Genomic DNA, 15307 nt, shown 5'->3' on the forward strand with positions numbered 1-15307 from the left:
GAGATGTAGTTTATCTACAGCTTGAGAGGCGCAGGTTCAAGATTCATGACCTAGGGAAAGCAGCCCCTTAGAAACATTGTTCACTGTGGTTTACTGACACAATAAATAACACATTGCTGCAGCCACAGTCAAGTTATTGTGCTCCCCATTTTTACTTTGCATGTTAAACTGGTGTTGCATAAGTCTAAGAATTGCAACGCAGGCTAGAAATGCACGTTGAGTGCAGGGAACAGTGTCATCCCATTTTTTGTGTTTTTATTGGTTTCTTGGAGGTTCTGCAGGGAATGTAATGGCGCAAAAACAAGGCGCGCCGAATAGGACGCCGGCGCATCCAAATTTGCTGCCGACCCCGCCCCTGCCATCCCCATCCCCGACCCCACCCCCGATCCTTGCAAAAAAAAAAAACATTTTTGGCACTGGTCCCCGGCCCAAAAAAGTTGGGGACCCCTGATTTAGCCCATGTACATACAAGATAAGGGCAACGTTTCGGACCCCACTGGGCCCTTTATCAAGCCTTGATAAAGGGCCCAGTGGGGTCAGAACGTTGCCCTTACCTTGTATGTACATGGGCTAAATAAACAAGGAATTCATTTGCTTCACTTCGTGTGCCGCTGGTTCATTTTTACATTAGATACACAGGACACAGTCATTTAAAACAAACTCTGCCCCCACTTTTAGTAAGCTCTGCCACTTTTCAGTTGTGTATTTTCTCAATAGGCCAGAAAAGGTATAAGAAACTGTCACAGCAATATTAGCCAGCAAAGTGTTGCATCCTTGTAAGTAATGGCCCTGAAGTGATTATTATTCATAATCTATTCTGCTGTCCAGTACGTTAAAGTCGCACTGTTTGGATTTCCCTTTGGCTGAATACAAATCCTGCAAATAACCACAAAAAACTGGGATTTATCTGAATTTTGACAAAAAAAAATATGCATTTTTTTTATTATGTATAATACTTTTTCAGCACAGGTACTATTTATTTTGCTCCTGCTGTTAAAAAAAATGTAAGTATATTCCACCCCTTTAATGATTTCAGCATTCCAAAACTCCCATGCTAATATTCTGCTTATAATTGGCACATTATAATCAATGAGCAAGTATCAGGATACACATTTTAGCATGCGGAAACCATTAAATCCACAAGAACTTCCACTACCATTGTTTATGTTCCATCTGGGAATCCACTAAAACACTTTGGGGCCTGATTTATCAACCCTCTGTCAATAGTTACTGCAGTGTAAAACATTGCCAGGGTTTTAGATGTAGCAATTTATATTCCATGCTGGTATCAATTGTTCTGTCGCAGAAAATAATTGTCTGAATCCTTTCTTGCATTTTGCACAGGGGAGCAAGCATCCAAACAGGTGATAGTGCTCAGGGCGCCACTAACACTTCACAGGGCAGAATGTTGTTCAACTGCTCAAAGCAATCAAACACATTTTACCAAAATTCCTTAAAGAGATACTGTCATAGAAAAACATGTTTTTTCCAAAACGCATCAGTTAATAGTGCTACTACAGCAGAATTCTGCACTGAAATCCATTTCTCAAAAGTGCAAACAGATTTTTTTATATTCAATCTGAAATATCTGACATGGGGCTAGACATTTTCTCAGTTTCCCAGCTGCCCCAGTCATGTGACTTGTGCCTGCACTTTAGGATGGAACTACTTTCTGGCAGGCTGTTATTTCTCCTACTTAATGTAACTGAATGTGTCTCAGTTGGACTTGGCTTTTACTATTTAGTGCTGTTCTTAGATCTTCCAGGCAGCTTGTGTTAGGGAGCTGCTATCTAGTTACCTTCCCATTGTTCTGTTGTTAGGCTGCTGAGGGGAAAGGGAAAGGGGTGATATCACTCCAACTTGCAGTACAGCAGTAAAGAGTGATTGAAGTTTATCAGAGCACAAGTCACATGACAAAATCTGTTTGCTCTTTTGAAAAATGGATTTCAGTGCAGAATTCTGCTGGAGCAGCACTATTACTGATGTATTTTGAAAAAAACATGTTTTCCCATGACAGTATCCCTTTAACTTTTTCTTCAGGAAAGTCTTGTTAAAGGAAAAGAAAGTTAGAATACCAGGGGGTGCCAAGTTATTAGGCACCCCAGCGATTCTAGTCCCTTACATCTGACCCGTGGGCAGTTCTACTATTACAATTTTTAAAATTCTTTTAAACCTTTTCTCTTAGGGTCCCCACTGCCAATTTTTTGCGGTGTCCCAGGCATCGCTTGCAGATGTGTTATACAGAAAGACTTCCGCTACTGCACATAACTCACCTTGGGCTGGGGCCGCAGAACAATATAGTTGCATAGCATTGAGAAGAAAAGCACCCAACCTGGTGCATTTAAAGGGGGGTGGTTCATCTTAAAAAAGTTTAACTTTTATTATGTTATATAGAATGGCTAAATCTAAGCAACTTTTCAACTGGCCTTCACAATTTCTTTTTTTAAATTTTTTTTTATAGTTTTTGAATTATTTAATTTTTTCTATTGACTCTTTCCAGCTTTTAAATAGGGGGGGGGTCACTGACCCCATCTAAAAAGTGAATGCTCTGTAAGGCTACAAATGTATTGTTATTGCTTTATTACTCATATTTCTATTCAGGGCCTCTCCTATTCATATTCCAGTTTCTTAGTCAATTTACTGCATAGTTGCTAGGGTAATTTGGACCCCAGCAACCCAATTGCTGAAATTGCAAACTGGAGAGCTGCCGAATAAAAAGCTAAATGATTAAAAAAAATTAAAACCAATTGCAAATTGTCTCAGCATATCACTCTACATCAGTGGTCCCCAACCAGTAGCTCGTGAGCAACATGTTGCTCTCCAACCCCTTGGATGTTGCTCCCAGTGGCCTCAAAGGAAAACTATACCCCCAAAATGAATACTTAAGCAACAGATAGTTTATATCAAATTGAATGACATATTAAAGAATCTTACCAAACTGGAATATATATTTACATAAATATTGCCCTTTTACATCTCTTGCCTTGAACCACCATTTCGTGACTCTATCTGTGCTGCCTCAGAGATCACCTGACCAGAAATACTACAACACTAACTGTAACAGGAAGAAGTGAGGAAGCAAAAGGCAGAACTCTGTCTGTTAATTGGCTCATGTGACCTTACATGTGGTTTGTATGTGTGCGCAGTGAATCTTACGATCTCAGGGGGCTGCCCTTATTTTTTAAAATGGCAATTTTCTATTTATGTTGACCCAATGGCACATACTACTAAAAAAGTATATTATTATGAAAATGGTTAATTTACATGAAGCAGGGTTTTACACATGAGCTGTTTTACTCAGTATCTTTTAATAGAGACCTACATTGTTTGGGGGGTATGGTTTTCCTTTAAAGCAGGTGCTTATTTTTTAATTCCTGGCTTGGAGGCAAGTTTAAATTGCATAAGAACCAGGTGTACTGCCAAACAGAGCCTCAAGGTAGGTTGAGAATCCACATAGGGGCTACCAAATGGCCAATCACAGCCCTTATTTGACACCCCAAGAACATTTTTCATGCTAGTGTTGCTCCCCAACTCCTTTTACTTCTGAATGTTGCTCACTGGTTGGAAAGGTTGGGGATCCCTGCTCTACATCATACTAAAAGTTAATTTAAAGGTGAACAACCCCTTCAAAAGTAAGCAAATAGAATCAATGGCAGGTGCATAAGAGCACACGTGGCATGTTGTCTGGTTGCCTCCACCTGTGTTTTGTAGGCAGGTGGAGAGAACTGGATCTGATCTTATCCACAGCTCCGTGTAGCTCCACTGGCATGCACAGCTTTGGCCTGAGTGCACCTACATGTAGTAGAGATTGGCCCGAAAAGCACAAATGCATGCATTTTTGGGCCAATCTACACTCAGTGTAGCTCCACTCAGGCTGATGCTGTGCCTGCCAGTGGAGCTACACAGACCCGAGGATGTGAGAGGATCCACTTTTCTCCTTCTGCCTACAAAACTCAGGCACAGAGAAGCAGACCATAGGCCATGTGTGACTGTGCCCTTGGCACTCCCCACTGCCTTTCCTTGCCCATTAAGTAGGAAATAAGGTCAAACTGCTGGGAATCATTATTATCCTCAAAATATGCTTCACAGACTCCATTCTAGCAGCTTGATTGTTATTAAATATTAACATGTGGAGGCAATACTAATCATTTAAAATAATTAGCAGAAAACAAAACCAAGGAAAAAATGTGCAATTCAGAACAATTTAATGTACAGTAGAAGATGAAGCTGAAAAAAAGGAATTCCATCATATTCAGCAAACAATTCCCTCGAAAAAAATGTAAAGCCTAGCTTCTAGCTAATTTTGGGGAAATTAAAAACATCTTTGAAGTGTATCCAAATTGCCTGACAAGGGAAACAATACTCCTCCACAGAGGAACCATTTATAGGAGAAGCACTAAACTATATATTTTATATCAATTGTATATCAATGTTCAAACTGCTAAACAGACAAAATATGCTCTGAGTGGCCTTTACGGATCTTATAACCAGGACCCAAATGTGCTTTGCATTTATTTATAAAAGAGAACTGTATATATGTTTGCTTGGCTCTGACCTAATTCCATCAATCAGGTAACTGTTAAATATATATTATATATAGTAAGATTGCCTGAAGACTTTGGGCATGACGTTTAGCTTTAAGGTTTATTATGTACCAGCTTTGCAAAAAACTAAACAGCATGGATACTTGAAACCCAGCAGAATTGATTCAATTTGCAGTTTTTGTGTGTTTTATTTTCCCATACAACATATTTTGGACTTTACATGCCTTTTATCAAGAGTATTAGCATTGCACACTGTTCTCAAGTAATTCTGGCCAAGTCTTCCAGGCAGGGGAGAAGGATGAAATCTTTGTTTGGGGAGGTTATTAGTAGAAGGCTTTGTACTGGAAAATGTATCATTATGAATGAATATACAGTGCTTGATATCTTTCTGGATAGACAATTCTTCCCAAAACCTTCATTATTCTACTATTATGCTTCAAGGCACAGGTTGTTCTAGTTAAAGGTAGGCCGATTGTGCACCACTGTCCCACAGTTGGGATGAGGGATTTGATATGGCCATTGCAGGATATCCTCCACTTTTTTGTTCTTGAGTCACTGCAATGTTACTTTGACTCTGCATTTGGAATCTTGGGAATATTGAAATACTTGGGCAGCACTACTTAATGATGCTACTAACACCAAATTGCTCTAGGTACAGTGATTTGTGAGGTTTGGGCAGTTCGGTTTCTACACATACTGTACAAAACATGTTCCTATACTACAATTGGGTCAGATTTTCAACAAGTTTCGTTTTGAGTAATGGTTTCTTTTATGATATCCTCCCTTACGGGCCAGTGTTATTCAGAGTTCCAGGTATGGTTAACTGGTGCACTTTTAATAGCAGTAGAGCGACACTGAACAGTGTTTCTCCTGTAAACAGTTGTTGGCTTCTCAGTGGCTTTTCCCACAAGGTTCCTTCTTGTTTGCACAGAGTTTTCAAGAATGAGCTTTTTATGGCAGCATCTGGTTTGGTAAAGCTTCCTGATAACTGAACAGTGCCCACCATGTCATCCAAAAACCTGACTCTATCTTGACATCTACCTTCTGCTAATTTATGTATTTGCGTTACTTGATTTCTTTAGTCTTCGGTTTCATAGTTGTCATAGTGTACTCCTGTGCATATGTGCATTCACACTGGGTGACACACTATATAGTAATAAATCTGCACCTGTTGAATATTCTGTTTCCAAACCAAGGATCTTTATAGGAAGTTAATTGTCCCTTTGCTCCTATAACAGCCTCTACTCTTCAGGGGAGGCTTTCCACTTGACGTTGCAACATTGTTTGAGGGGAATGTTTCTATTCAACCACAAGAGCATTGCTGTTGGATAAGGCCTCGCAGAGTGTCAGTGTTCCAATTCATCCCACAGGTGTTCATCTAGGTTGAGGTCAAGACTTTTTGCAGGCCAGACAAATTCTTCTACTCCAATCTCAGAAAACCCCTTCTTTAATAAGACCTTACTTCATGCATGGAGGAATTATTGTGCTGCAACAGAAAAAATGCCTTTCCCAAACTTTTGCAACAAAGTAGGAGGCGTGGACTTGTTAAGAATGACACTGTATACTGCAGCCTTAAAGGGGAACTTTTCCATCTCATAGAGATAAGGAACTTTGTAAATCAAGCAAACCTCTCTTAGCAGCCTGTCTCTCTTGAGGCAAGAGTTAGAGCTCTAATACATCATTGGTCCATTGTCTAAACAACTTATTTGACTTAACTGTCAATCAAAATCTGACAATCAAAATCTGTCAATCAAAATTCCTGCATGAAACAAACAGATTGCTGAGAGTGAGATACCGAAGAGTAAAGCTGGCCATAGATGCAAAGATCCGATCGTCCGAATCTTCGAATGATCAGACTTCCCCATGTCCCGACCTGCCACTAACCATTCAGATCCAATAAAATAGTAAAAGAACAGATCAGCTGATGTTCTGCCCCTACAGCAATCATACGAAAGTTATGTCCGACAAAGCTGGTGACAGTCTCCCACTGAAAATCGTCCGATCGGCAATACATGCAGAGATATTATCGGCAGCCGACAGAAATCTTTTAACCTGTCCGATCGACCAAACGACCGATCTCCATTGGACGTAAAATGTTGGGACTCTCCACACACGGTCTGAAAATCGTACGAATCCTCGATTCGTACGATCGGATCTTTGCGTCTATGGCCAGCTTAACCTGATTATTATTTTGGTAATCACACACAGTTGATGTCTGTTCTGATTGACTAGAGAATGCATTAGAGCTAACTAACTTTTGAGAAATACTGTATCACAGAAACAAGGTTCAATAAAGGGAGTGCAGAATTTTTAATTCATTATATTTAAAAAGTATATTTCCATGAGCTGAAGCTGAGCTCATATACATTTTTGAGATATTTCCCATTTACGGTTTGCTTTCAGTGAAAACAGAGGCCCTAGAGACCATGGAGAACATGCCCAGACCATTATTTCTCTTCCACCATTGTTACACATTCAGGCAGGTAGTTTTTTACTTGTTTCAGCCGAGCCCATAATTCTTTGTCAGAGTGCCAAATGGTAAAATGCCTTTTATCACTCCAAAGGACAGGTTTCCACTGCTCCAGAGTCCATTGGCTGGGACCTTAACACCACTTCAGCCAGTGCTTGGCATTGCATATAGTGATGTAAGATGTGTTTGCCTTTGATCACCTACAAAAAAACCGTGCTCCTTAAAAAAAGTTCTTGTGCTGACATTGGTTCCAGAGAAATTGTGGAGCTCAGCAGTGAGCGTTCTATCTGAGGCCATATTGTTTTTAGCTGTCAGGATACTTTTAGCTAAAAACTCTTTAGGCCATATAGTGTATGTCTCAGGCTTTACATGCAAACCCTTAAAATTAACCTTTACAACTTTAGAATGTTGTTTTTAAAAGTAAAACTGTTGCACTCTGAAACCATTTTTATTTTGTTTTGCAGTTCTTCCCATTTGGAAATTGAAACTGCTAACTGGTTGCTAGTTCGCTAACCTTAGCAAATAGATTAACCAGAATAATGGAAAAAGATATGTAAAAGATAACAAAAATAATGTTTTAAAACAAATTTACTTCCTGGATGTCAAAACCAGCAAGTGGGGTCGCCGTAATGCAGTTTAAAGGGTAAATATCAGTATTTCTGAGATAAACCGGAGGTCAGCAAAGTTGATGGTGATACAATTGCAGCAGCACTATTCATCTAATGGCAGAAGCAAATTCCTTCCACAGACAGGGCTAAAACTACACCAGCACCTGTTTATAAGGTGCAGAATTAGAACAACATTTAAACATAACATTACCTGTTTTAATCAGAAGGATGAGCCATACAACAAAAAAGTACCTTGCCTTTGTATAATAGTGTGACAACCTAGAATGTTGAGAGTAGCTGCAATGTTGCTTAGCTTATGTCGATCAACAACACACTCTTTTAAGCTTAACTTTCCCTTTAACTCACCACTGTAAGTTCAAAGGTTCTAGCATATGAGTAATTGGAAGATCTGTGCGAAAAGAAATACTGTCAGTTCTGTTTCATCAAACACAACCCAATCAGCACTCGCTACTGGACGAAGTCCAGAAATATTTACATAGACAAAAGCGCAGTAACGATCCACAGCAGAATCTCCTACACATTGTCTCATGGAGATTGGTCGCTCCGAGGGAGCATGAAGCTGGACGCTTTCCTCCAGCGCTCTGCGTCTGTTCTTGTGCTTTGAAGATTAAAATGTATATGTGTTTTTAATCTAACACTTTGCAGATCTCCTGCATCCAGTAATTTACATCTGGATTGAGTTCCAGCTCTCTAAGGAATTAAATGGATGAATTTCCTTGTTGGGTTTTTTTTTTCCCTCCCTTTGAGATGGAAGAGGGAACAAAAGGTTTAGTGAGTCGCATTGCATAATCAGCGAGAATTGTTTTCAGTAAGAAATAGTTTTATACATTGTTGCATAAGCTGAATAAATTGTTTGAGAACAAGGTCAGATGGCAAAGACTTTGTCCCTCCTCTGGAGCCCTTCTGTCTTCGCCCATATTAAAGCTATTGCATATTGCATGAGCCCCCGGCTCTACAGAGCCCCCTGCCAAATCCTACTGTGCACAAACGAAGAAGACTGCTGGAGTCAGGGCTTGATAACGCAGGGATGGATACTAATGTAAATTCATAAATATAAAAATATATATGAACAGCTCTGCTCATTTCACATACACTTCAGAGGGTATACAGCACTTTAGCCTGAGGTAAAATCTTATGCTGTGGTTGGATCAGAACAAAGAAAGGCCTGGAGCGTAAAATTTTGTGTAGAGCAGTGCTACTGTGTTGAAGGACATGGAAAGTGTAAATGGGGGTGGTATCTTGTAGCTCATCAAGTTGCTAAATTTGTTCATACAGTCTCCATTTATGATCTTGACCCACAGTGTCCTCTGTCCTGTGTGTAGCAGCATTCTGGCAGGTGAGCAGAAAGAAGGACTGTAATAGACTATGCACTTGCCCATCACAAATGCTAAAATGGTTAAGCTGGCCATGCATGGGCCGTTAAAAGCTGCCGACAGACCAAGTCGGCAGCTTATTGGCCCGTGTGTGGGCCAACAGATGGGCTTCCCCAATTGATATCTGGCCGAAAGTCGGAACGGATCTCTGCGTGTAATGCCACCTTTAGCCTATGTGAGGAACAGGAGAGGAGAGAGTATGAACACTTTCGTAAGTGTGGGTCATCCCCACGAGTAGATCTCTCCCCGATATGGGACTTTTTAACCCTGCCCGATCGACATCTGCCTGACTTTCGGCCAGATGTCGATCGGGCAGGGTTAAAAATCCTGTTGGATCGCGGCCGCATCTGTTCGTTGATGCAGTCCCGAGATCCGACTGGCCGTATTGGCAGCATTATGAACCGATCGTTGGGCCCTAGGGCATATCGGGAGAGATCTACTCGTCTGGTGAAATCGCCAAACGAGCGGATTTCTACTTGTATGGCCACCTTTAGCCTATGTGAGGAACAGGAGAGGAGAGAGTATGAACACTTTCAGTAAATTGGTTCACATGTTTCTCATTCAACCATCATGACATTTCCTTGTCCTTTAAGGCATACCATCAGCAACAAGTTGAAAGCAGTGGCGTAACTTTCCTGCCCCCCCCCGCAAAAAGACATTTGGGGGACCCCTTCAAGACATGTGGCCATGACCCGCACTTACTGGTTTTGAAGTTGGATTGTACAACCTGCATACTTCCTATCATTTCAGCTTAAAGGGATTCTGTCATGATTTTTATAATGTTGTTTTTATTTCTAAATTACACTATTTACACTGCAAATAATTCACTCTACAATATATAATTTCATTCCTGAACCAGCAAGTGAATTTTTTTTAGTTGTAATATTGGAGCGTAGGCAGCCATCTCAGTTAATTTTGCCTGGTCATGTGCTTTCAGAAAGAGCCAGCACTTTAGGATGGAACTGTTTTCTGGCAGGTTGTTGTTTCTCCTACTCAGTGAAACTGACTGCGTCGCAGTGTGACATGGATTTTACTATTGAGTGCTGTTCTACCAGGCAGCTGTTATCTTGTGTTAGGGAGCTGCTATCTGGTTACATTTCCATTGTTCTGTTGTTAGGCTGCTGGGGAGGAAGGGAGGGGGTGATATCACTCCAACTTGCAGTACAGCAGTAAAGAGTGACTGAAATGTATCAGAGCACAAATCACATGACTGAGGGCAGCTGGGAAACTGTCAATATGTCTAGCCCCATGTCAGATTTCAAAATTATATATATAAAAAACGGTTTGCTCTTTTGAGAAAAAGATTTCAGTGCAGAATTCTGCTGGAGCAACACTATTAACTGATGCATTTTTTTCCCATGACAGTATCCCTTTAAGGCCATGCCCCCAACCCATCCAGGCCACAGCCAGTTACATGAACTCAGTTCACTAGCCCCTACGAGGCCTAATTCAGTAAGTCTTCCTGGCTGAGCCTGCAAATTGAAAGGTTTATGAACAAAGAGCCTGGATTTGTGGCAAGACCACAAAGGCCCGGGCCTTGGGCGTCACAATCTTCTTCCTAACGTACTGAGGACTGGACACATAACTTTCTCATTTACTTACTACTGGAAAGTGTGTGCGTGTGCACAATTCACACCGGGGGTGGGCAGGAGAGTGGACAGATAGAGGCCAGCCTAAGGGCACCGGAAATAGAAATCTGGCCCTGGATGAGCCTGTGTAGCCTGACACCAATCTAATACTTTAGATAAAGGGTATGTAAAACTAAAAATAAATTAGGCGCTCTTCTGAGTCATTTTGCATTTTATGGTGGAAATTATACCCCCTACAGAAGACAACCCAGCAGGTATGTGCTGCTGGGGAATGCCAACTTCCATGTTCTGACGAATATTTGCCTATGGGTACAAGTGCCTTCATACTCCTTTCAAATGAAAGGAAAGCAACACAAAAGGGGTATTTTTGCTGCAATGCTTCTCCCTGAGTGAACCACAAATGGGTACCAAAATTTTAAAGCAGAATTTCAACAAGTAGGGGGCCCACAGTGCAATTGTGCTCTCCGCACTAGACATGTGGTCCCTATTCCCCCATGAAGGAGTCCAAAAAGGTAAGTGTATGGGGTGAGGAGAGTGGCATTAGGTATGCTGCTTTAGAGTGGCAGAATCGCCTCAGGATACAGTGTAATTTTGTGACCCTTTTGAGAAGACTGGGTGACACAATAATGACTGCAATTAAGGGTTGCACGAATTTGACCCGTTTCGCTTCGCCAAATATTCGCCGCCAGCAAAATATTGCCGACACCCATTAAAGTCTATGGGCGTCTTTTTTTTTTTTACGCACGCAGCCATAAAAGTCTATGGGCGTCATTTTCGCGGCAAAACAAGGCGAAAGAGTTTGCCCATCCCTACTGCCATTACTTTCTACACAGGGACAAATCAGTGAAGTATAAATCTTGTTTATAAAAGAAGGTGTATTTTCTCTATAAATAACATATTTTATGTAGTAATTTTTGTACAGCAAACCATTCCCTTGAGCAATAACTGAATGCTTCCAAGGAATGGACACACATAATTCTAACTTATTAGTAGTAACTATAAGAATTTTGGTAAAGACCATATGATTTAATAAGCCTTCGACATGTAGAAGGCATACCCATTATTCTAACTTGTTTCACATATTGGATCAGGTGAGAACTATTAGAGATCCCTGGACACACTTTGTGTATTCATTAAGAGCGTATAGTGGTGTTACTGCATATAGTTGTGGGATCTATTATCCAGAAACCTGTCATCCAGAAACTTGAAAATATAGCAGTGTCATTTCACCTAGAGTGTCCTAGTTAATAAAAACAATTCTTTGGTTTTATTATTATAATAATAACACAGTAGATTTTGCTTGATGTTAACTAAGTGAGCATTAAAGGGCATGGAAACCCTAATTCACTAGGGGGTGCCACAATGTTATGCAAACCCCCCCCTCCCAGTGGTTAAAACGTTAAGATTTTTCCCTGGTTCAAATATGCAAATATTTTGGCATTTTTAGGGTCTCCCTCTCCTTAATCCACACTGAAAATATACTATTAGGTTTTGTTAGTCTTCAAATGATTTTTAGTAGTAGCTGCACATCATCACTTCTAATACTATTGAATATAAAGTGCCTGCCTGGAGCACAGGGAGCAGTGACAGGCGATGTGCATGAATGGAAATAATAAGAAAAGTAGCAATTTCTCTTACTTATTACTGTCTCTAAGAGTTAGCAATCACATTTGCTTCTTGTAATACAATACAAAAGAAGAGCTGGAATTGTATTTCTTTCTTAGGGGCTAGGGTAGATTGCATCCACTTATCACCAAATTGTTCTCTAGCAGGAATGTGCATCCCACAGCCATCTAGAAATTCCAAACTACAACTCCCGGTACCCCACTGCAGCCATTGGTTATCGAGGGATAATGGGAGATGTAGTTCCAAAATAGCCATCAGGTTGTGCCACAGTGCTAGTGTTGTGGCAAGACAGTGCTCCAGCACTCTTGTTTTAATTTACCAGCCGCTGGTATAATGCTGCACAATAGGTTACACTACACAACAAGAATGCATAAGTTACGGCATACTTACATAGAGACCACTGTGCTTGTCACCGAAAAAGGTGAAGGGTTTGGAAATCTGCAGTAGACCAGATCCCCCATCATCTTGCCTGCGGGTCACCGTGTCCCCCTCCTTTGTACCGAAGGGGTAGAAATCTGCCAAAGGCACCAAGCCTTGTGCACACCACACCAAAGAGATGAGAATCCAGAGCAGGGCAGGATACTTCATCTTCAAAGGAGACTGCACTGTTCTATACAGTTAGACTTGTAGCACCTTACAACTGAATACAATACTCTAGCTGCCTTCTAATGCCCTTTCCCAATGTCTCTAGATGTTCCCTCACTGGCTAAATTGTTGTGCCCTGTATCATTTATTTATATCCAACTGGATATAAAGCAAACCCAGCACACAGTAATGCGTGTGTTTTATAGTCTACACAATAGGCTGTGGACAAAACATGCCGTTCTTTTGTGCTAATCCTTATTTTGCCTGACTGCAGTCCTTGTCATGTTACAGTAGCTCCTGGATCATGTATGGGCAAACTGGTATCTCTTGCTGGTCCCCTTTTTCTATCACAGCCACAGTCTATGCATATTTCCTGGCACTATAGTCTGCCCGATACTTCTTGCACTCTTGAAAGAGCCGAGTAGCCTTCCTGACTATCCGTGCACTTCCAAGTCCTTCTATCTGTCTCCTTCACATTCCTATCTACCTGCAGGCTTCGGTGCTTTGTATGCAAGTGCAATTTACAGAACTCTCTGACTTTCTACCCTGTCTGTGCTGCTCTTAGCGTGTCTCCTGTGCCCTGGTCACAGCACTCTCAGAGTGGCACTCACTGCCCAGGCTCTCTAGCACTCTCCTAAGGTTTTACAATGCATTACCTATGCCTCTCTCCCCCTCAACACTATAAATGCCTTTCCATAAAATTCCTATGACACTTTCAGCGGAGCCTGTCACTCTAAAATTGTCTCTCAGTGCAGTTCCTTGGAAGTTCTGTCCAGTCTGTTCAGGTTCTCTCGGAGTGTCTCGCAGTGCAAGTCCTACGACTGTCTGGCCACTTCTCAGCACCTTCTGAGTGTCTCCCTGAGCAGTTCTTATGACTGTCTCCTCAGTCCCAAGAGTGTCTCTCAGTGCAGTTCAAAGGACTCTTTCCAGCCTTCAGGTCTCTCAGAGAAAAACCCAGTGCAGTTTGTAGGACTCTCTGTCCAGTCTCTAGCACTCTCCCAGTATCTCCCAGTCTCTCCCAGTGCAGTTCTAGGACCTTTTGTCCGGTTCCCAGCAGCCCTCACAGAGTGACTGTCAGGTCAGTTGCCAGGACTCTGTGTCCGCTCCCCATCACTCTCAGAGTGTCACCCAATGCAGCTCCCAGCACTCTCCCTCGCGTATAAACTGCAGCAGCAACTCTGTCACACTGAAGTCTCTGTTCATAGCGGACCAGGGGGTTCTGTCCCCTCCCCCCCCCATTACTCTAACAAACCCCCCCCGGAATGAGAGGTGGGGGCGTCCGCCAATCAAGAGAGGCGCTACCTATGACGCTGTCTCTTAAAGAGCCAGGAGAAGGCCGGGCGGTGATAGATTAAGAGGAAAGTTTGGAGAGGAGCGAAGGAATGTGTGCGACCCGTCGCAAAGCATCACGGGAAAGTCACGATTTACGGGTATTGGAGACTACATTGCGGACATGTTCAGCTCGTAGCTGTTCAGTTGTAACGTGGGCATATACTCTCAGCTCTCCGGCCCATGAACACGCTCCAAATAACTGTACAGCGATAGCAAGTATGTGTGAGGATGTGCGCTGCCTTTTGTCCGACAAATAGAGCGTCTTTGTGCACCGCCTGCTGCCATTTTGCTGCCGTTCTGCTCTCATTCTGTTCCCAACGGATACATGCTTCAATACACATACAATACATGCAATGCAGCCAGCCAGCCCCTCACCTAGATCTCGCCTTCACCTCTCTCGTACCTACCTCTCACCTAGCTCTCTCTTGTCTCACCTATCTCTTACCTACCTCTCACCTATCTCTCACCAATGTCTTACCTATCTCTCAGTCTCACCTATCTCTCTACTATGTCTCGCCTTCACCTAGCTCTTACCTACCTCTCACCTAGCTCTCTCTTTTCTCACCTTCACCTACCTCTCACCTAGCTCTCTCTTTTCTCACCTTCACCTACCTCTCACCTAGCTCTCTCTTGTCTCACCTAGCTCTCACCAATGTCTTACCTATCTCTCAGTCTCGCTTATCTCTCTCCTAGCTCTCGCCTATTTCTCAGTCTCACCTATCTCTCTCCTATGTCTCGCCTTCACCTAGCTCTTACCTACCTCTCACCTAGCTCTCTCTTTTCTCACCTTCACCTAGCTCTCTCTTGTCTCACCTAGCTCTCACCAATGTCTTACCTATCTCTCAGTCTCGCTTATCTCTCTCCTAGCTCTCGCCTATTGCTCAGTCTCACCTATCTCTCTCCTATGTCTCGCCTTCACCTAGCTCTCACCTATCTCTCTCCTAGCTCTCTCTTTTCTCACCTTCACCTATCTCTCTCCTAGCTCTCGTCTATGTCTCAGTCTCGCCTATCTTTCACCTATCTCTCAGTCTCAACTATGATCTCTCACCAATCTCTCACCTACAATTAGGCCCATAAATCTTTGGACAGAGACAACTTTTGTCTACTTTTGGTTCTCTACATTGCCACAATGAATTTTAAATGAAACAACTCAGATGCA

At 42.1% G+C, this 15307-nt stretch overlaps 1 protein-coding gene across 4 annotated transcripts in view; it reads right to left on the bottom strand.

Annotated features, from left to right (window-relative positions):
* Positions 1–14052, bottom strand: part of sned1.L (sushi, nidogen and EGF-like domains 1 L homeolog) — an 83763-nt gene extending 69711 nt beyond the window's left edge. For 3 of the 4 annotated variants that reach the window (XM_041563417.1, XM_041563416.1, XM_018263867.2), the window contains exon 1: positions 12622–14050. In XM_041563417.1, coding sequence (XP_041419351.1) covers positions 12622–12819 — 198 coding nt within the window. In that variant the 5' untranslated portion in view covers positions 12820–14050. Of the gene's footprint in view, positions 1–12621 lie in introns of all 4 variants that reach the window. The other variant, XM_041563418.1, reaches the window with a different exon arrangement.
* Between the last annotated feature and the right edge of the window lie 1255 nt (positions 14053–15307).

This window comes from Xenopus laevis, chromosome 5L, assembly GCF_017654675.1.
Source record: "Xenopus laevis strain J_2021 chromosome 5L, Xenopus_laevis_v10.1, whole genome shotgun sequence".
NCBI classification, from domain to species: domain Eukaryota; kingdom Metazoa; phylum Chordata; class Amphibia; order Anura; family Pipidae; genus Xenopus; species Xenopus laevis.